Source organism: Hermetia illucens, chromosome 1 (assembly GCF_905115235.1).
Source record: "Hermetia illucens chromosome 1, iHerIll2.2.curated.20191125, whole genome shotgun sequence".
NCBI lineage: Eukaryota > Metazoa > Arthropoda > Insecta > Diptera > Stratiomyidae > Hermetia > Hermetia illucens.
Genome location: NC_051849.1, coordinates 66756773 through 66779865, shown reverse-complemented (window position 1 = coordinate 66779865; position 23093 = coordinate 66756773). Strand labels below are relative to the sequence as shown.

General features: G+C 39.6%; 2 protein-coding genes and 1 long non-coding RNA gene across 3 annotated transcripts; 2 read left to right on the top strand and 1 right to left on the bottom strand.

Annotated features, from left to right (window-relative positions):
* Nucleotides 1-1732: 1732 nt before the first annotated feature.
* On the top strand, nucleotides 1733-10191 carry LOC119661374 (polycystic kidney disease 2-like 2 protein). The gene is made up of 8 exons (XM_038070693.1): nucleotides 1733-1871; nucleotides 1925-2540; nucleotides 2926-3154; nucleotides 8801-9031; nucleotides 9090-9332; nucleotides 9394-9716; nucleotides 9791-9874; nucleotides 9930-10191. Exons 1-8 carry the CDS (start codon nucleotides 1739-1741, stop codon nucleotides 10045-10047), a joined length of 1977 nt encoding a protein of 658 aa, XP_037926621.1. The 5' UTR covers nucleotides 1733-1738; the 3' UTR covers nucleotides 10048-10191.
* Nucleotides 10192-10462: 271 nt separating this feature from the next.
* On the top strand, nucleotides 10463-23050 carry LOC119658611. Its single transcript, XR_005250251.1, has 3 exons — nucleotides 10463-10826; nucleotides 22744-22894; nucleotides 22948-23050. It is a non-coding gene; the product is annotated as an uncharacterized LOC119658611 (long non-coding RNA).
* LOC119658606 (ADP-ribosylation factor 2-like) lies at nucleotides 16223-16937 on the bottom strand. The gene has a single exon (XM_038066085.1). It carries the CDS (start codon nucleotides 16843-16845, stop codon nucleotides 16306-16308), a length of 540 nt encoding a protein of 179 aa, XP_037922013.1. The 5' UTR covers nucleotides 16846-16937; the 3' UTR covers nucleotides 16223-16305.
* Nucleotides 23051-23093: the final 43 nt, after the last annotated feature.

The following is a 23093-nucleotide window of genomic DNA, read 5'->3' as shown; positions in this document are numbered from 1 at the left end:
CGAATTTTTCATGCACAATCAAATGATCATTCTAACTCATAATCATATTTCATTAATGCTGTACTCGCCCACATCCATCTTTCATAATTTACAAGAAGCTAAGCAAATCCACTTCAAAAATTTCTTTCTCATTCAACATATTCTATAGATTCTGCACCACTTGAAAACTAATTGGGATTCATTAAATGATAATAAGGTAATACATACGTTTAAATAACAAATTCAATGGGCAATTTTTTTTCATGTAAATATTGTTTGAACCTGATTCTGGCGGGAGACTTTTCGACGGACCTGACTCTGATCAATGCAAAATTGATTACACAGAGCTTCGATATGATGTTCAGGGCTCGGCGGAACTTAATAAAGATTTGGGTGAAAATTGGACGAGTATTTGTAAACTGGATTCTTCAGTAAGTTTTGCGCTTCGGTAAGAAAGGGCGTTGCTACTAGCCTATTTTTTTTTGTTACATTGGTAGACTCTTTATATGAACATATGTGAAATTTCATTTCAATCTGTCAATTGATTCTTTGTTGACAAGCCATTTAGTATCGACATGTCACAGTATTTTTTTAGAATGGAAATAATCAACTATCGTGCAATGATTGAATTTTTATTTTTGAGAGCGAAGGAAATTTACGTGCGAATGTTGAAAGTGTATATGTACTCTTCGCCTTCAATTAGTTCAGTAGAAAGTTGGGATGCTAAATTTAAAAGTGGTCGGACAAGCCTTGAAGACGATCTACGTCAAGGACGTCTAAAAGCAGCAACAACACCAGAAATCGTAGAAAAATTACTGGTTATCGTATTGGAAAATCGTCGGTTGACTAAAAGAAATTTAGTAGAAGCCCTAGGCATCTCATTGGGCAGTGTAAGTAATATTTTGACTGATGTACAGGGTGTCAGAAAGCTGTGCGCATAATGGGGGTCGCATTCGGTAACAATGGAACAAAAACACATTCTAATGCGATTTTCTCAGCAACATTTAGAGCATTTTCGAAAGGATAAAGTGGATTTTGTGGGTCGATTCATGACTATGAATGAGACTTGGGTCAATCACCATGATCTTGAGTCAAAACACGAGGTAAAGAGTGGAGTGAACTTCGTTCTTCGGCTCCGAAACGAGTTCGTGTCCAGAAATCGGCCAAGAAGGTGTTAGCGTCAGTTTTTTGGAATGCGCAAGGAATTTTGTTGGTGGATTACTTGCAACCTGGTAAAATAATAAATTCTGAAAATTATTGTAACTTTTTAGACCAGCCGAAGGAAAACATCCGTGAAAAAAGGCCAGGTTTGCAGAAGATAAAAATTCTTTTTCATCAGGATAATGCACCCTCTCACAAAATCATTTTGACAATGACTAAAATCCATGAATTGAAGTTCGAATTGCTGGAGCATCCACCGTGTTCCCCAAATTTAGCACCAAGCGACTTCTATCTGTTTACAGACCTAAAAAATTCATACGTGGAGAGCGTTTTTTATCAGATGATGAGGTCATAACAGCTGTGGAAGCATATTTTTCAGCCCTTCCAGGTTCTCACTTCAGGGACGCAATTCATAAATTGGAATCTCGTTGGAACAAGTGTATTGATGTTCGCGGTGACTATACTGAATAATAAAGTGTAATTTAAAAACTTATTGAACAACCTGATATATAGATGAAAGTACATTTTTCTCTTATAATAGTAACCACTGAGTTATTGAAATATCCTTGCTTTTGTAAATGCGTGGGACAATTCTAAAATGTCAGTGAAGACATTCTTCAGAGCATATTTGAGGAAACCAACCCATAAAACCATTTATAAGGATGAAACCATCAAAGAGACTTTGTGTGAAATATTGTGGTTTTTAGTTCTCCTCATAACAGTTAACATTTGTAAGATGATTGTTTATTGGAAGAATATTGTTTTTAAAAACCTTTACTTTCAGTGGCATTTTCAAGACGCCTCGTTCTCATGTATTATTTTACGAATACTATTGATAGGCTTTTCATGAACAGAGGTTTTCTTACAACCGGTGAAATTGAATTGAATTATCATGAAATCGTCACCATCGACGACTGGTGGAATTATATGCAGAATCCATTCATGTATGCAATATATTCTGAAGGCACTTCGCATGAGGATTTACAAACAAAAAAAGCTAATCTGACAGATAAGAAGCAACTCGAAGGAGAAAATCTCTATCTTCTCCGAAGTAGTATTTTTCTAGGACCGCCTAGAATTCGTCAGCTCAAAGTGCGCAATGACTCCTGTCCGATTCATCCTGCATTTAAACGCTATTTCCAGCAATGTTTTGACAAATATTCTTACTGGAATGAACTCCGAATTAAGGGCGAAATTGATAACGTGGGTGATTTCGCATGGGGGCAATTATCATTTTATAGAGGTGGCGGATATACGAAATACATGAAGGTGGGCAAAGAAGCAAATGAAAACCTCCTGGAACAGCTGAAAAACACTCAGTGGATAGAGCTCGGGACGCGGTTCATTGCTGTGGAATTTAATTTGTACAATGCAAATTCCAATTTATTCTGCATGGTCAAGTAAGAATGCGAATTTTTTCCCTTCTTGTGAGTGAGAGAGATGGTAGGGGGCTTAAGTACTGCACTATTTTAAGGGGGTTTTTCTATGTGACGGTGGATATTCTAACCTTTTCTTAGAATGTTGTTGGCAATCAAATCTTTTTATAAATTATAATTGGGACTTTTCTAATTAACGAATAATCGCTGTTATTTGTTTTCTGCAGTCAAAGTGGGCCCCTCTAATACACATGTGTTGCTTGTGGGAAGCACATTCGAATTTGTAGTAATCTAGAACCAAAAACTCAAATATTTCCTTATTCTTTATACTTGCCCCTTTGTCCGAATCAGGAAAACCCCCTTCAAAAGCGCTCACCAGACTTCATAGATATTTTCGGCTCTTTTGTAGATTATTTGCTGAACTTCCTTCTATTGGCGGAGTAATAACATCAAGCTCGATTCGCACTTTTCAAATGCTCGATACTAAATCCGCATATGATATTTTTATTATTGTGGTAAAAATATTATTTCTTCTGCAAATTATCATATTTACAATTAGGGAGGCTGCACTTCTCTATGAAATGGGATGCAAGTATTTTTTGCGTTTTTGGAACTGGATAACATTCATATTACTATTGGTATGTGGAACAACTTTTATAAGTTTTAAATTTATAATGGAAAAAATAGCAGTTTCCGCTGTTGCTTCAAAAATAATATGGAGTAGATGTGGCACTTAATTTTTAAATACTCATTATTTTTGTGGATGAGGAGGAAAATTTTGAAAAACTCTAATGTATCAAGGTGCAGAAATGTGTGAAATTCACTAAAACCTGTCTATGTCTATTCGTTATTTTGTCCAATCTCCTCCTCTCTTCTCTAATGGATTGTAGACTCATTTAACCGGAAGCGGTGCAAGTAATTCCTATAACGACCGTCGGTTGGCAATTTACTTGAGCTCCTGGCTGCTACCTGGGTGCTCCTTCAGCACTTCATCAGCCTCGTACCTTAGAAGTATCTCTGAGTGGAAATTTCCGATTAGCTGAGCTAAATAGTCACGACAACCAATTTTACCAAAATGAAATACACAATAGAAGATGTCGTCGTGGTTCTGAGATAAAACCGGTTTTCCTAAAAGGCAGGAGGAAGAGTTCTGAAGATGGGTAATCGAATTTTTTGACACAACTTATGGTCATATCTGATTCTCCATTAGCCGTCCTCTCATTCAGCTTTTATTATTCTCTTTAAGATTGCCCTCTCGAAGGTGTTCAACGGTTGACTTTTCATCCACGATGATGAACAACTGAAGAGGTGGAAAGAACACTTCACCACGGTTTTTAACCATATCATATCCGGTAAAGTTCCTCCTCGTGTCTATGAAGTGGCAAGCAGTAGAAGAAAAATCATATCGGCCATCAGTAAGGATTTTCCCTGCACTTGCTGTTCATCGATTTCGAGAAAGCTTTAGATAGTTCGGGCATTCCAGCGATATATGATGGCGCAAGATGTCACATGCTACACCGAGAATAAGTTCCGGGGGATTTTGAGGTCCAAAGCGGAGTTCGCTTAGGTTGCCCTCTGGCACCAATATTCTTTCTTCTTGTTATCGGTGAAGTTCTTTATGCTGCCATGTCCGGAGGACATCGAGGAGTTCAATGGATAATGACATCTTTCCTCAAATACCTCGACTACGATGATGACATCAGTTTACTCTCTCACCGGGTCATGGAGCTTAGCTAAATGGCTCTGGATTTGGAAAGAGAGTTCAGTTGAGTTGGACTGAAGATACAACACCAACAAAAGCAAGGATCCGGACGCAGACGGTCAACGCAATAATGGCTAGAGCATCGAAGGCGTCCATCAAGAAAGCATGGTTTCTGCGGACTGGTTGTCGCCCGACGCGTTAACAGCGCTAGATCCGCTAAATTCGCTGCTAACACCAAGATCAAGTTGGGGGTAGCACATGGAAAGTGAAGTCTGTTACCGAAAAACTCCAAGCTTTCGTGTGCTGACCGGACACTATTTCAAACGAAGAACTTGGTTGGCGCGCAGGCCGGCCATTCGTACGTGCTGTGATATGAAAACGGAAGTGGCAGTGGATAGCTTACACATTAAGGGGGGACGAAAAATGCAGTGAAATCCACACACCAAGATGGCCGGCGAGTGGAGGACACTTGACGCAGAACAGTAGAGGAGGAGTACGAGAGTCTCGGGAAGTTGTGGGGGGAGCTGATGCCCACTTTGGGTAACCGCGAACAATAGCGCGTAGGTATGGTTGGCGTTCTATACCCTACCAAAGGATGAAAGACAACCATATATATATCCTTTAGCTTTTATTATTCTCTGTAGGATTCTTCCCTGGAAGATATTGACCAGGTTTTTTGGAAGTTTGTGTTTGAGTCCATGTTTTATATCCGTAGCATAGCACAAACCTTACTATCAATTTGTATACTCGGAGCTTTGTTGTCCTGTGTATATAGCTAGCTTTTAAAACAGGCAGCTTTATATTTTGTCTGTTGAGTGTCATTTTTCTCGTCTGCGTCATAATTTTCATCGTGTATTCGTTAATTCGTAGACTAAATTCATTTGCTATTTTGTAGAGGTTCATAAAAATCTCTTTTCATGTGGAAGTTCGGACCATGATGCTTATACTGTTCACATATGCGACGGTTTGACAAGACTTAAAAAGCAGCGCACCTTTTGTGTCCCCAGGCAACTTTCGTATAACTTGCCTCAGGGCCAGAGACTGAGCAGTGGAGGTGCCAGCCCATCTTCTTGCTTTAATCCGATGTGTGTTTCAAATGCATCTGCCAGGTTATTATTGACTCTGACCTGCGCTGTTATATGAGAAGTTGTTTGGCTTACAAGTTTTGCTGGAAGCATTACTTTGTACAGCACATTTCGATTAATACTGTATATGCCTGCTTGATGTCTATGAATTTGTGACGGACGTCGATGATGAATTCCCAGCATTATTCTGGCACCTATTTGACCGCAAATAGCTGGCCAATGTTCGACCTTCCAGTCCGAAAACCTCCTTGGAATTCACCAATCGTCTTATCGGCGCACAGTCTAATCCTTTTCTCTAGTATTTCCGTAAAGGTTTTATAGTGAGATGCCCCTGTAATTGCATGTCAACTTGTCACTTTCTTTGTGGATAGGGCATATGACCATTGTTGTGAAACCTGTTCTTACTGTGAAGGGTTCTTGCTTTCAAATGGAAAGAACCAAATTATGGATAGTCTTCATGGTCTATGGACCACCTGATTTGATAAGTTGCAATATTAGAAGTCCAATGCTCCCGTTATGCTCGACCATAATTCTTGTACGCTCGGGTGGTTGAGCTGTATGTGAGGGGTTGAGGAGTTCTTTGAAATACGACGACCATCTTTCATAGGTTTCACGTTTGCCCCGATTTGGCTATTACAAATGGTGCTTTTGTATTGAAATCGACGCCTCAGGATCACCACTATTCTCGCATGTAGGCTCGTCTAGTGTTGCTCGCAATGCTGCCGTCAATTTTCTTAAATTCCTGGTCAAAATGTTTTCGTTACTTTTGTGATATGTTATTGTCTTCCTTGGAGATTTTCGTAATTGTTTCTCTTCACCCTTGCATTTCGCTCTATATGTTGTCTGTACGCCTGTTGTTAAGCGCTTCTTGGCATTCTCTGCCAAACGAATCATTTTTCAGGCGCTGAGATTCATATCCAACCACTTCTCACGCTATTGTTTTGATAATGCGTTTTAGGTTATACCATGTGCCATCTATACTGACGTTTCCTTGATTTCTTTCCACTTTTGAAGATTATGTGCGATCTCATGTTGGTTATTTCGCTACCATTCCTGGACTGCTGATGTGTGGTATTTGGTGGATGACGGGTTGCTAGCCCATCGCCCTGGAGGAGTAGGTCATTTGCTTTAGACCCCCTTGAGGATGGAGTATGATCAGCTAAGATACGCTATGGTGGACTTATCCCAACTAAGCTAGGTGTAGGCCTCTACTTTTTGTCTCGCTTTTCCCGATCACAGGAAATTGGGCTAAAAACATTGGGAACAAACCAGAACGTTGGCAACTCAGCTAGCCCTCAAACTGCTGTCTTATATTTTCAGTTTTGACAATCGGGCTTCTCCTATGCTGTTGAGAAATGCAGTTGTGACCTGGGAAAGATAATTAAGTCGTACAGATCGATAAGCCTTCTTTCCACCAAATAAAAAGTAAAAAAGCTTCTTCTTCAGAAATTATTCCCAATTCTAGCAGACAGCAACGATATACCAGATCATGCAATAGAGCAAGTTCATCGAATTGGATCAGAAATCAGCAACGCTTCTGAAGGAAGGAAATATCAAAAAGCTGTGATAGGGTGGAAGTATTCGACAAGGTTTGGCACTTGTATTTCCATCATCATCATCAGTGCAACAACCGGTATCCGGTATAGGTCCCTCTTAATAAGGAACTCCAGACATTCCGGTTTTGCGCCCTATTCCACAAACTTTTAATATCATATTTAACGAGACGCAGACTCCAGGGTAAATGCAAAGATCTTCTCACTGAACAAAATAAGGTCATACCAGGAGTTCCTGATATCAAAAATATCAGTTTGAAAAATACCAATTGAGTTCTTTCAAATTTTGCAACTCAACAGAATATGATGCTAGTTGCTCTATGTGAAGCGATCCACACGTTTTAAACAAATTTCATTGAACTGGATGTTGCTCGACGCATTAGCTGTGCTAGATCCGCTTTCACTTCTTTGCCTAGAATCTGGAAATGGAGTTGGCGCAACAATTCATATTGGATCAGGCCCTTGAAGTGTGTTACATCACTTCATTGAAGACCGTAACGGTACACTACAGTACACTGTAAGAAGCAATGTGGTAAGCATTGCGTGTGCATCTCGGGAAGTCGTGGGGGAAGCTGAAGGGCATTTCTGATAACCCCAAACGATAGCGCGTAAGTATGGTTGACGCGCTATTCTCCAGCAAGAAGTAAATGGCAACAATATAAGAAAACTGCAGTAATGGTTTGGACATCCAGGAAATGCGAGAAGCAAATGTCCAAGATTGTTGTAAGGATTTAGATAGTAAGTTGCGTTTTCATGTCACTTTTATCCAAAAAGGTAGGCCCCATTTTTTATTAAACTCAGAAATTGAAGAATCCCACAAAATCTGCCTTAAAGCCAGGAGATGTTGTGAAAGTAGCAGGCACCAACCTGAGTTTGAAGAGTAGCACACCCAATATAGACGATATCCCGAATAAGCCTATGTTAGTGCCCGACAAATTAGTTCCAAATTGGTTGGCTCAAACATTTAAGATGTGCTTGATAGAAGAGGCTTTTTTTCCGGAAAGTGGGAGCAACGGAAGCTTGTGCTTATTCCGAGGCCAAATAAGCCTCCGGTGATCTAATATCTTATAGGCCTAAATACCTAGTAAACAGCATCGCAAATTTTTCGAACATATACAATAGATTGACCGCGATCACAAAAAGGAGGGTGGTCACTCAGATAGACAATTCGGATTCTGAGAAGCAAGATGTACCGTCAATGCGGTGAGTACAGTAACAAAAAATACGGAAGCAGTAATGAAGCCCAACAAATCTTGTGGGGTAGTTACTCACGAGCTATATTAGGGACTCTAAAATATTTGGTGTGCATCGTCAGGGAAGGTTCAGACGATAGACCTACTATGAATTAAACAACTTGTTATGTTTTACGAGTAAGAGGATCAGCCATCGGTCTTCTCCTATGGAGAATAATGTACGATGGAATTTTGACTTTGCGCCTCCGCCAACGAGTGACCGTTATCAACTTCGCGGATGAAGTTGAAGTGGCGAATGTAACATAAGATATATAGGTGAAATAGGTCATTTGGCTTATCAGATCCTGACTAACCGATGTTTTTGAGAAATTAGCTACGACCTAACCAAATTTGTAGGCGGACATGGAGGATATCGCGCTAACCTTTACCGCTTTGGCCGTAACGACCTCGCGTATTGTCCGGCATGCAAGACGTAGTACTTGGCTGGGTTGAATAGGTAAGAGCATTGGTGGGAGGAATGTATAGACATACAAGGAGATTATGTAGAAAAAAAATGAACTTGAAGAAGAAAGGATGTGTTTTTTATTAGATTGGAAACTTTTCACTTCGCTTGTCGTTTCTATCGACAAACTTATGTTCTCTTCAGTTTATGTATCTACTACAGGCGTTTTCTATACTTTTTATCGAAATTAATTGTTCAATTTTATCCTTTGCTACATACATTGAATGGAATTGTCTTAATATCTTGCAGATGGGCTACTTCATTCTCATTTTTACTACAATTCGCCATTTCTGGATGCTCGAAATAATCGATCAATACAACAAAGCCCCAAATCAATACATCGATATGGATCATATAATATTAGCGCAATATTATGTATCCAACGTTATGGGGATATGCGTCTTCCTAGTTTGGATTCAAATATTCAAGTATATGGCGTTTAATAAAACTATGTTGCAATTTACGCTCACTTTACGAAGAGTATGTTTTACATAAATTATTACATTACATTTCTTATCATGGTTATTATTTTTTGTAGTGCGCTGGTGATCTATTCGGGTTTGCTGTAATGTTCTTCATCGTATTTCTGGCCTTTGCCCAGCTTGGCTATTTGCTCTTTGGAACAGTGAACCCAGATTTCAGAACCTTGACAGACTCCATTTTCACAATGATGCGAACTATTTTGGGAGATTTCCAATATCTGGCTATAGAGCAGGCCAATAGGATATTAGGACCAATGTTCTTCATAGCATACATATTTTTCGTGTTTTTCGTATTACTGGTTGGCTTTCCGTTAACACGCATTTCAAACTCAATTATATTCATGCAGGATATGCTTCCAGAATATGTTCCTGGCAATAATAAATGATACATATTCCGAGGTGAAGAGTGAAACGTTTGGGGATGACATTCAGATTTGCAATTTTTTGAAGAAAATGTTAGCCAAATTCTGTAAATGTTTATGCTGTGGAAGATCACCGTATAAATATGAAGAACCATCTCCAAAGGCCTCCGAAGAATTACCAGTCGAATCAGCGGCGAGTTCGAAAACAGGCTCAAATTCTAGATTGTTAAACGAAACCAAAACACAAACGGAAAATAGGAGTGAATTTCCTACACAACCCCAGAGGAAAATCGTGGTGCGTCGGAGAGATCTTATTCCAAAGTGGGTTCTGGTATTCTCAATTTGAAAGAAGAATTCTAATGAATTGAATTTACATTTATCTATTGCATTTCTAGGTTGTTTAAAGAAATAGCTCCAGATGAGTGGACTGCAGCAAGGAATATTCCAAATATTGAACCTATTCAAACACAATTAGATGAGTACATATATCGGTTATTTGATTATTTTCCAAATTTTTTTAATGTTCTCTCATAGCGTTGAAGGACGGCTGCATAATTTGGAAATGCTCATGGATAATTTTATTAGTCGTATGGATACTCTCATCAACCGACTGGATACGTACGATTCGGAAGGTGAAACTCGGAACCTCTAGTTCGGTTATTTCACAGAAAGTAATATAATTTTATTGATTCATAACAAAAAAGTTATAAAGTTTTATAATCAAAATAGTTATAACTTGTTAAAATCTTGAATATCCTTCCTCCTTAGTCTTTGACCCATTCAGTAATAGGGTCGACTGAATAATATTCCAATATAAATGAGGGGAGTAATTATTTTCCTTTGTATAACAGGTTTTTGATTTCTGTAATGACTTCTGAGATTGCGCGCAGGGGCGTAGAGCAGAAATTCAGGTCCAAAGTGAAAATTATGCCAAAAACCGGCTCGGAGTAGAAATTATACCGGTCTAAAATGAAAATAAGCGCCCCATTTGTGAAAACATAGGGCCCTGGGAAATTGCACGCATCTGCACTAGTCAGGCTCCTATGTTTGATTTTATAAATTATAGTCCCTCTTACGTCATTGAAAAAATTCCGCGGGACCTTGAGCGGGGAATCGCACCCAATCCGGAAGCTAACACGGGTAATTTCGACGGTAACGTAATGAAAAACAGATTCAACACTCATTTTGAAAAATTTTAAAAAATACCGCCGCCGGAACAAAAAATTGAGAATGCCCCTTTATCAGATCTTATCGATTCTGAAAAAATGTGAAAGACTCTTTTCTCCACGCATTTCATCCGCACGTTGGAGGTAAACGATTTATGGCTTGCGAATGAAAACTTCGAGAGGGAATTGGGAGCAACGACCGGGGCACGACCGGGGGTATGAGCCAACCAGGTCGATATACAAGCGTTGGAACATCTTGTTGGAGGTAAGCATCTTACCCATTGAAACCCAAGTCGAGTGGATGGCAGTTTTTCACGTCTTGCACGTTTGACAGTTACGAATATAGTCGTTGAGATGGAAAACCATTTTAGGCCAATAGAACCACAACCGCGTGGCCCTTCTTCCGAAGTATACCCATACCTGCTTGACGGTCCCAGATGGGTACCTTCACGGAATCGGTACTAATCGTTACATTGCCCATGATTTTCCCCAGGTATTGAATCTCCTGCATAACAAATTCAATTTTCCTGATATTTAATATCAATCCAGCGCAATTAGCCGCTGCATGGTTGGAGGTGCATTGAAAAGTCCAAATGACATACTCACGAACTGATAGACTGGTCTTCTTGGAACTGCGAACACATCCAGATGAATATCCCAGAACGCATTCCTCAGGTCTAGACTTATAATTAATGTTTTATCTGAAAAGCCCCACGATGAGAGATAAAGAATAGGCGTCCTTCACGGTTACACTGTTCACCGTGTTGCCAGATTTCACTACAAGGATGACCGTCGAAAACCAGGCGCTTTACAATTCCTCGGTGAGTTCTATAGCCAGCATCACATTTACCACCGCATAGAGGAGCTACTGGATGGTGGGAGAAACCGAAAATTGTCTCTCCTTAATTGATTTATCACCCCTGGGATCATAACACTTACACGTCCTAAGTCCTGTAACTCCCAATGGTAGCATTGAGTCTTGCTCGCTGCGGTACAACTGGTATTGGTTGACGTTCTTGCCATTTTCGATTGAATGAACTGAAGGTGCAAACAAGTGGTGTGTGAATTCGAACTTGCACACAAAATCAGCAGCGATGTGCGAATTCTATGTCCACGATGGGATGAGGAGGGACGACATCGATTCCGTCCGATCACGAAAAGTGATGTCAGTCAAGAGTCTGTATACAGTCCAGTTACTAGTCCCGTCACCTGTTTTGAGATCAATGAGTAATCTCCCTCATTTGGATGAAACATCGTTAAGTATTTTTCGCGGCGTGGAGGACCGGTGAGAATGATAGAGTAGTAGAGCTGATGGTTACCAATTATTCACCGACAATGTGATGCATTTGTCAAAGTTAAAGTGAAGGAACATCTCAACTTTTGCAATAATTGCGTCCAAAAAATATACGACATGTAACTGTAGTTGGGGTCTTGAATGTCACATTTTGGACAAAGTGGTGTTTGGAAGCTCGCAACGGTAGCAGAAGACTCAAGGATCCCCCATATAATCATTATTCATATGTCCAATCTGGCGACTATTCCAACAGACCAAATCTTAAATAAAATGTTGACCCCCAGACTGGTGTTTTCTTGAAATATACTGCATGCTGGCTTTCTCTTCCGAATGAGCAGAACAATCCTGCGATTGGTCAGACTGCTTCTCTAAGCCTTCGCTCCCCTGGCCTCATCTCTGAAAGAAACTTGCTAACCAGGAAATAGAGAAATTGCCCTAATGTGTCGACCCTCTGTTAGTCTGTCTTCCGTTAATATTCTACCTGTTGCTAGCAAAGCTCTCAGGTAGTGTCGAAACCCTCGCATGGACCTTAGGGGTGGCCTCACATCATTTCAAGGACATCCGGTGAAAAACCTCATAAAAAGAGGTCCTTTGGATTCATCCGACAGACTGGTAATAATTTCAATACTAATATGTTGCCTTACCACAGAAACGGGTGTATGTATGTGTAAACAGTAGTCAGAAATCCCTCCGTAGGGTTGGCAGGCAAAGACGCCGGTGTGCCATCATAAACCAGATCTGAGGACGATATTAGCGTTGTTCCTGGCGTCATAAAAGAAGATGGTCGAGGTCCAGTTTTTTATGTCTGTGAAATTTTTTAGGCCCAAATCCAAGTTCGTAAAAGTCATTTGTGATATATCTATCGTGATGTCTGTAGGCGAAATGGCCGAACGACCTGAAGAAAGCAGCTGGTGTAATGTCTGATGTTCTGTTCTTGTTCGAACCAATTCCACATAAGTTATTGCAAGCATTGCAAAGGTAAAGGTAACATAATAAATTACAAGATACAATTTCGGAAGACATCGTACTATTATTGAACAAAATTATTATTGGTATTGTTGGTTTGGAATGAGAAATGAGTACACCTGGGTTGGCCGAACTTTGTGGCATCTGTACCTATATCTGCTTCATGTCTGTTTTCTGTTTTCTTGTCCATTCCTCGAAAAAAGCCGAACTGAGTTCACAGTGTTGGTGGGATGCTTGTTTAGAGATTCAACCATTTCTTTTTGATCAGAGACAATTTTTTGACATGGTTCTCAATGAACTCAGTAAAAATTAAATCCCCCTCTTCAAGTTTGTAGAAATGATGGTTGGCAGTTGTATATTTTTAGTTGATAGTTGGGTATATAAAAAGGACCAGTGTGCATTTTGGAGGTGTATTTACAATTTTGCTGTCCGGATAGCTGAGTGGTTAGAGCACAAGGCTGTCGTCCGGAAGGTCGCGGTTCAAATCTCACTGGTGACAGTGGAATTTGTATCGTGATTTGACGTCGGATACCAGTTGACTCAGCTGTGAATGAGTACCTGAGTCAAATCAGGGTAATAACCTCGGGCGAGCGCAATGCTGACCACATTGCCTCCTACAGTATACTGTAGTGTACCGTTACGGTCTTGAATGAAGTGCTCTAACACACTTCAAGGCCTAGATCCAATATGAATTGTTGGGCCAACGATTATTATTATTATTATTTACAATTTTAGTAACCTAACCTTTTCCTCTTTTTCTCGTCGGATGACTAAGCTGGAAGAGTCTTTTGCCAAGGCACACACCGTGCCTATTTCCTTCACGAACTGCGTGTTGACATGGCTGTTGAGGTGCAGGTACGTACGGTCGTTCGCAGAAGATATCACTACTTGAAGCTTGATTTTAAGGGATTTTAATATATTCCTTAATTCGCTGATCAATCTAATCAGCTCCCCTATTTCGTCCTGTTAATTGGTATCCTTGCTATTGTTGCCAGGCTTGGATAGTATGGTCAATTTCTCTATCAGGCATCCTTGAGCGGAATTTCTCCTTAATCGCTTATTTCGCGGTGTTTTGAGCCGCAAAACGAATCACTCATTAGTTCCGGCTGATGACGGGAATATGCCCATAATAATAATAATAATAATAATCGTTGGCACAACAATCCATATTGGATCAGGGCCTTGAAGTGTGTTAGAGCACTTCATTCAAGACCTTAACGGTACACTACAGTACACTGTAGGAGGCAATGTGGTCAGCATTACGCTCGCCCGAGATTATTACCCTGATTTGACTCAGGTACTCATTCACAGCTGAGTCGACTGGTATCCGACGTCAAATCACGATACAAATCCCACTGCCGCCAGCGAGATTTGAACCGCGACCTTCCGTACGACAGCCTTGCGCTCTAACCACTCAGCTATCCGGACAGGAATATGCCCATATGTGCCTAAAAGTTCGTGTTTCAGTATCTGCCTTGTATGGCTAAATAACTCAACAGTTTTCTAGGGAAATGGATGGCTAAAAATTAACTTTTAGGGATGATTATTCAGGGAGTGAAAAAGTCGATTTTGTTTATAGGAGCTCGAATTAGACCTGATGCTTCTTTAAACGGAGAGGGGAACTATTTAGCTGACTCCAGCAGAATGCCAGTTTCCTATTAATGTTTATTATTACATACGTTGTGTGTCGGGAGAGTTGAGTGGTTAGAGCACAAGGGTGTCAAAGAGACGATTGTGGGTCAAATCTCACTAACAGGTAGCAGTGGAATTTGTATCGTGATTTTACGTCGGATACCAGTCGACTCAGCTGTGAATGAGTAACTGAGTCAAATCAGGGTATTAATCTCGGGCGAGCGCAATGCTGACCATATTGCCTCTTAGAGGATAATGTAATCCTGTAATGTACCGATACGGTCTTTGATGAAGTGCTCTAACACACTTCAAGGCCCTGATCCAACATGGATTGTCGCGTCAACAACTATAATTATTACCACATACGTTCAACGAGACACTACCAACTGAACTATAATGCGATCATTATTTCCTACTGCGTTACCCCGAATATAACTCGGGATGTTCTATCTCCTTTGACTATTGCGTTATTAATGCTTTGTCGATTTTTGAACTTTCCTTTCTTCAACTTAACTGTAAGCTTATGGATTCCTCTTGAAGATTATTCATCCCTTAGTTATTTAACTTAGGTATGTTAGCGTGATGCAAGTATAGTCTCAGCAAGGAATGCTTACAGATGCAACCCTTCCTCTTCTGAGGTAATAGCAAATACCGACCTGGAAATTCATCTATTTAAATTTTGGTAGCTTTTAGGGAAAGCTTGGATAAACTAGTTACAACAAGTTTTGTCTGAGATATGGGTATTCAACTCAGGCTGGATTTAATCTGACTTATTCGAAACTCGGAATGGGACTCATTAAAGTCTGTTTGTACGTTTACATATACTTCCATCAGCCATTCTATTGCTCGCAATATAAGAGCCTGCAGTGTTATGTGACTTTAAGCTCTACTACGATACTATGATGGGAATAATGGTAATTCCAATTGAATCTAATTGTAATTCCTCAGGTGACCAGTAAGTATTCCTACTACGGTACGGATGCTCTTATTGGTGAGGCTTAAACAATCTTTCGAGCGGTTGGGCTTGTTGCCCCCCAGGAGCACCCGGGACTGTTTCATTCCTGGTAGGCTCGCCCAGTATAGTTCCGCGAGCCATTCTTGTTAATTTTTCAGCGTCGTAACCATGAACTCATTTCCGATTCCACAGAAGGACTTTGGTCCATGTAGCGGCCTCCTTTCTCCTTCCCTGGCTAGCTCGTCTGTTGCGTCATTGCTTTTCAATTCAATGTAGCCCGTTACCTAGATTATCCCGACCCTGTTGAGCGAGCCGATCGTATTCTACCTATTAAGGCATAAGGCAACTACTAAACCTTTATCGTCTCCAAGAATGATGCGAATTCTATAAAGTATGTTTTTTCTTAAAGGGTCATATTCCTCATATTCACTTAATTCAAATGATGTCTTCTATCAGTCAGGTACTTTCACATAGGACAACCCTTCACAAACTTTGCAACTGATATAATAATGTGATATTGGTGCTATAAATAATGATATTCTGTTCAGGCTGAACACCAATATTGACACTGCGAAATTGGTATGAACAGAAGAACATTTGGCTCCTTCCCTTATAACAAATGCACCATCGTATATGGGTGGAAATATAGAGAGAATATTAGGAACTATTCAAGCCTACCATAATCGCCTGATAGAATCTACTATCATTGCTTACATAGTACATACACATATATTGATCTTATAAATTCTCAAGGGCAGAATCCAATGACTGCCTTACAATGCATCCAATGTACCGTTTTATATAAAACAAGTGCTTCATTAATTCTCCAAGTAATCCAATATTAATAAAAAGTAAAGAAACAGTTGTTTATTCTGCTGAACTAGACGACATATAACATCACTTGTTCGAAAGTTCCTTTGACACCCAATCGAGTCCTTCAAATAATCCATATCCTTCAGTTGCGCAAGTGGCCTGTATATACCATTTCCTTCTTAAATTATGTAAACCAAGTTTTTCAGCCAATTCTGAAGGTGTCATAGCATCTGCCAAATCTTGCTTATTGGCGAACACCAGCAATAAAGAATTTTTCAGTTCACTTTCAGATAGAAGACAATCCAACTCCTTTTTAGCTTCACCAATGCGATAGCGGTCGTTTGAATCCACCACAAATATCAACCCTTGGGTGTTTTGGAAGTAGTGTCGCCATAATGGACGTATTTTGTCTTGCCCTCCAACGTCCCAAACGGTGAAGCAAACATTCTTATACGTGACCGTTTCCACATTGAACCCTATTGTTGGAATTGTGTTGACTACTTCTCCAAGTTTCAGTTTGTAGAGGATAGTTGTCTTGCCTGCTGCATCTAAACCGACCATTAGAATCCGAACTTGCTTTGGGTCTATCAATTTACTTAATAAGTTTGATATTAAAAGCCCCATTTCGAGTTAACTGCCAGAAATCGATGAGCTGAAAGAGCGACAGAACGTCAAATTTTGTTAGATAAAAATTAATGATGGATTGACGTACTTATGTTGACTTGGTAATCAAAGGTGGCTGGGTTATATGAATTTTCCGTGCCATTGATTCTCTTTTAAATTCTAATTTTATTGACTTTGCCCGGTTAGTAGGTATTGTTATTCATTTACCCAACTGTGAATAGTCACCATATAAACTTTAGACAATTTGTACCAGCGAAACGTAGCATCTCTGCCATTAGGTATACGTACGTACATATTGCGGTGTCCGTGGCTAAGTATCCGCATCATTTCGTTGTCTTTGTTCTCTGTCCAGAGGATGACGGCTTCATTTCCTTGCACGCAGCAAATTTCTTTTTCTCTTTCTTTCTCTTCTTTCCCTTTCAATTCATTCATTTTAAAATAATAATTATCATTTTTATAATTTTATTTACACAATCTCACAATTTAACCTCAATCCTCAAAACCCTAATAAAATATTTACAAGGTTAATATAGAAATGTTCTAATATCTCAAAAATGGTTATTAATCCGTTTTGTTGTTGTTTTCGCATATACTTGATTATGTTGTATACTGTTAACTGCATTTTTAATGTTTGTTTCTGGCTCAAGCGAAATATTGTTCATCCGAATGCTGGGATTTAGCTAAACTGCTATTGAGTAGATGCTGGCTCGGGAGGGGCGGCTGAGCAGTTGAATTGAGGGTATTGCATTGTTAGTGCGCTCTTCATTTAGTTCTCTTTGTGAACAGTCGGGTAGTGTGTTTTCGTTTTCACTGGGAAATTCAAGGAGATTGCTTAAAGTACGTGCGTTCCTCGATTTTAAAATCGGTTCAATGTCTGTCTGTCTGTCTGTCACATGCACTTTTCTCAGAAACAGCTATACCGATTGACACGAAATTTGGTGAGAAGGTGGGACCTGTGGACCCCCAGACATGCAGTGAGTGATATCCTTCTACGTTGAGATTTAGGGGGGTCTCCATACATGTAAAAGGGGGGTGTAACAATTTTTTTCACCAAATATAGTCATGTGGGGTATCAAATCATCATCAACGACGCAACAACCGGTATCCGGTCTAGGCCTGCCTTAATAAGGAACTCCAGACATCCCGGTTTTGCGAGATCCACAACCTGACAGGCATGGTATCGCTCATAGATTTCGTCGTTATGTGGGCTACGGAATCGTTCATCCTCATGTAGGGGGCAAAAAATTCTTCGGTGGATTCTTCTCTCGAGCGCGGCCAAGAGTTCGCAATTCTTCTTGCTAAGAACCCAAGTCTCCGAGGAATACATGAGGACTGGCAAGATCATTGTCTTGTACAGTAAGAGCTTTGACCCCATGGTGAGACGGAACAGTTTTTGTAAGCTGAAATAGGCTCTGTTGGCTGCTAACAACCGTGCGCGGAATTCATCATCGTAGCTGTTATCGGTTGTGATTTTCGACCCTAGATAGGAGAAATGATCATCAAATGAAAGGCGGGGAGTGGGGGGGGGGGTTGAAAGTGATGATTTCTTTAACGGACCCATTCTCAGAAACTATCCAACCGAAAATTCTGAAAGAAATCATGAAGCTACCTCTACATAGTGCGCAGGCCTCAAAATACTCTCCATATCGATATTGAACAGATATCAAACGGAGTAAAGCTACTGGTGATGACAGTCCCCCTGTGGTCCCTTCAGTACATCTCCTGCAGAGTTGTTACTTGCACTTATACAGTAGAATACGGATAATTCGTATGGTCAAGGGACTGATTTGAATTTGGTACGTTATATCAGGATTTCCAATTATTGGGAGTTCAAAATAACTTTGGGGGCCGGCAAATTTGAACGAATTAGACGGAAATACGGTTAGCCGATGTCTGAATTATTGGGATACCACTCTACTCGTAAATGCTGTGAATCTGAGATCTTTTTTAAGGTTTTGTCTAAAATACTATTACTGTAAAGTACTTAAATGCACTTATCATATAAAAAGAAACACAAAATAAGTCCGTCAATTATTCTTTAATTTAAATGTTCGTGCTCGATATACGACCGAGATCTTTACTCTTCTATAATCTTCTACTTCTCCACGTATCTTTTCTTATCTACTTAAAATCGTAAAACTGGACAAGTGGAAGGGTTTCAAGTCAAACCTGTTTTCACACTCACATATTCACCACACAGGTGATTGCAAGCTTTGGCAACAAGTTATGTTTACTAATTGCGTGTTACCATGTTCGTCCTACACGTTTAACTAAGCCTCTTCCATGTCTTTTATGTAATTACATAGTTTTCATCCGATTGCGCATTGATAATCAATGAGTCGGAGGCACTTTAACTCTCATTGCACATTCCGAATACGAAATAAGTGAGAAATATAGAATTCATATTTTGTCTCAGTTTTAGCTTTTTACATATTCGATTTCACCACTTAACAATTATTAAAAACTGAAATGTTTATAGCCCTCGTTACCAAATTTGGGAGAAAGGTGGAAACTGTGAACGCTCACGCATACGGTGTTACATCATTCTACGTCGAATTTAAGGGGTAGTCATGTGGGATATCAAATGACTGGTCTCGGTTAGTATTTTCCGAAGCTGGTCTTAGTTTTAGTATTTGTTTGAAAGTGGGAAGTGCGGAGGGAGGGAGTAGTTGAAACTGATCATTTTTTTCACGGACAAATTCTCAGAAACTACACAACCGAAAAATCTGAAAAAAATCAAGAGGCTGCCATTATATGGTGCCTAGGCTCCGAAATACTTTCCATACCGATACCTATTCTAATAAAGTTAATATAATAGTATGTTATTATAATTTTTAGTAATTGACTGCAAAACCCCCCTTAAGTTCATCCTAGCACCACGTAACTATAATATAGAGCATGATTCTACCAATAGGTCAAATTATCGCTTCTGTGCCAATTCAAGACTGTTGAATGTCACTATCACGCGAAAGTGGATGCATGTATTACGTGCTAGGTACCATTGGGACAAATGCCCGCTTAAATGTTTTTATAAAGAAATACACAAAGCCTTTCATACCTGAAGCGCCCAGCTTCCGGTTTCGGAACTTTTTAATATTTGAAAAAGGAGATGATTGTTAATATTCCGAAAAAGGACACCCGTCTTGAGGACGATAAATGAAGAGGTCTTTACCTGCTTCTTGTTGTTGCGAAGATATTAACTAAAATCATTATGGAAGGCATCAAATGACTTCGAAGGTTTGATCGAGTGAGAGTAGCCCGGTTACCGCTCTGGTTCTTCTTGTATCGAACACACACCCCCTGTAGATCATTATGGAGCAATGTGCGAAATTCAGATCATTGCTTCATCTACATACTCTGAACCGGGAGTATATTTAAACTGGCCTATGGGGTGAATTCCTCATTGAAAATGGTTAGGGGACAATGCCATATTTCCTCAAAAAGTTCGATTAAGCTCATAATATTTGCTTTCTTTCTCACTGAGTCATGGCCTTCGCCGTTAAAGTAACGAATTCGTTATAATTCGCACTCATGTTGTGTTTGCGAATGTTTATGAGGTAGCAATCATCATCTCGACAAAGGTTAGGCAGCGTCTAATAAATTGCCTCCAGTCTAGAAAGAACAGCAAGTTGCGATTATGTTTCATACAAAACCTTATTAGAATCGACTCAATGACTGTCTGTCTGTCACACCCAGAAACGGCTGAAGCTATTGTCACAAAATTTGGTGAAAACATGTGGTCTGTGATTCCTTTTGCATATGGCAAGAAGCATAATTTTCTGTTGAGTTTAAGGGAGAGTTCCCCATATATGTGAAAGAGGGTGTACAATTTTTTTCACAGAATATATTCATGTTGTCTATCAAATGAAAGGTGCTGCACTTATACAAAATTTAGGTCTCAAAATACATCCCATTCCAATAGCTAATCAAATAGAAATTTACCAGAAAACCCCTCTTAAGTTCATCCTAGAAGTATAGAATTCGATGCCATTGTAAATAATAATATAATACACAATTTTAGAAAGGCAATGTGACTTATTAGCGAAGTTATAGAAAGTCAAAATTTCACGTGAATTTATCGTATTCGAAGACATGTCTGACATCATCATCGTATAAAGTGAACTCATATGGACCGCGGAGTTGGAGATATCAAGAAATATTTTGAATTGTGAACTGTGTATAAGTGAAAAAGCCAGCATAGGAAGGAAAGGAAAGGAAAATACAAAACCTTTATACCCGAAGCGTCCGGTATTCCAACTTGTTTAAAAATTTAAGTGTCTAGCTCATAAAAAGGAGCCTGACAGCAATAAAAATGCAATCACACACGCAACAATGGGAATAAAACAAGTCGGGATACCGGAAGTCGGGCGCTCCGGGTATAAAGGTTTTGTGTTCATCTTATGCGAGAAATTCTCTATGCAGGATTTTCCATTCGTACATGGCTAAAAATACAGAACATTCCGTCGTATTTTGCCAAACGCCAAGATACACATATGTACATACAAATCAATGAAATAAATACTGTTTCACCCTAAATAAACAAACACTGTCTATTATACTATACATTTGTGCGATCAAAGTGGATCTAACGCATCTTCACGCATTTCCACTTTACTCCTTGCAAAAAAGCATACATGTTACGTACGTGAATTAGAAACCGCTAGTAACCAGGTACACACATGTCTATTATATTGGTTACTACCCGCAAACTTTATTAGCGTACACATATACACGTCTAATCGACACTGAAATGCAAATAACTCTAAAAAGCCAAAAAAGGGAAACTAAAACGTCCCCATCGACCCCGTCGTTCATATAAGTTCACTTTATATGATAATGACGTCATACATGTCTTGGGCGCCATACATTTTTGAGAAATGCGAAATTTTGAGACTCTATAACTTTATTAATAATAATCGGATTGTGTTCAAACTTTCGAGAATTATGCCCTAAATTATTGTCTATGCTGATGTCCCTTTTATACTCTTAGGGTGAACTTAAGAGGGGCTTTCCGGTAAATTTATAAAACACGGTAATAAACTATTATTAACTTTATTTCTGCAGATATCGGATGTATTTTGAGGCCTAGATTTCATATAGTTACATCGCTGTCATTAGTTTCAAACATTTCGATTGGGTAAGTTCTGAGAACGAGACCTGTTTCACTTTTTGGGACCCACATTTTGTGGGAGATAAGGCTCCCCTAACTCTCACCCAATATCAGAAATAAGAAATAAGTTTCGAAAAGTACTAATTGAACCCTTTCATTTGATACCCCACATCACCATGTTCTGTGGAAAAAATACACTCGCTTTTCGCATGTATGGGAAGCCCCTTTAAAATTAAACACACAATGGCGCCACACAGACCACATGTTCTCACGAAACGTAAAAATCGGTTTAGCCGTTTCCGACTAAATCGGGTGTAACAGACAGACAGACAATGAACCGATGTTAATAAGGTTTTGTTTCACAAAAAACCTTAAAAAGAGTAGCCGAGGCATGGAATCGCCTTAGTCTGGCTTGTCTGTCCAGAGTACACTAACGTACACATGTGTATGATGAAGATTGGTCCCCAAAACCAAGCCAAATGCTTATGGAGGCTTGGAGTTTGCCAAGCGTGTTGACCGGGCATAATATTTTTTTTCCGTAGATATTCCAATCTGTGTCCCTTCCTTTGTGGCGAAGTTTTCATCCCTTTCCCTGATTGGTCGGATTATCTAAGTATCGTAAATTCTCAGTGCACATGCCCCCCCCCCTTTTAACCCCCCCTCCTCCTCGTTAGGCCTGAGGCTGAGAACACTGAACCGAGCTAATTAAATCGTTTAGTTCTGCGGAGGTTATTATCACCGACTGATTTCAATAACAAACATTAACTGATTACATCTCTCAATTAAAGATGGACAATTTTTGAGACCATATCGAAGACGTTACCAAAGTTTAGAGAAAAAAGGAATATCCAGTTCAGAAGAATGAAAATCAGCAATGGTTCAAACAGCAAAACGACTAGTGTCAAATGAGATAAATTTGGTCAATGATAAGAGATCAAAGTAACTTGTATATTACCCTTTCTAATACAGAAATGAATAAGTTCCCTTTATAGTATTAAAATGATGCTTCAGGATTATCTGAAGCTTCAAGAATTGTGGTGCAGATCGATGAACAGTGGAAGACATCAGCACCTAATCAGGACCAAAGGCAAGGCGTTTATCATGTATAACCAATTTTACATATTAAACTGCAACGTCG

What these genes read in the sequence shown, in the direction of transcription:
- LOC119661374 (XM_038070693.1), top strand. Translation starts at nt 1,739, where the DNA reads ATGTCAGTGAAGACATTCTTCAGAGCATATTTGAGGAAACCAACCCAT. An exon ending in AATTTATTCTGCATGGTCAA is followed by an intron (nt 2,541 to 2,925) that starts GTAAGAATGCGA and finishes GCTCTTTTGTAG; the next exon opens with ATTATTTGCTGAACTTCCTT. An exon ending in TAACATTCATATTACTATTG is followed by an intron (nt 3,155 to 8,800) that starts GTATGTGGAACA and finishes AATATCTTGCAG; the next exon opens with ATGGGCTACTTCATTCTCAT.
- LOC119658606 (XM_038066085.1), bottom strand. Translation starts at nt 16,845, where the DNA reads ATGGGGCTTTTAATATCAAACTTATTAAGTAAATTGATAGACCCAAAG.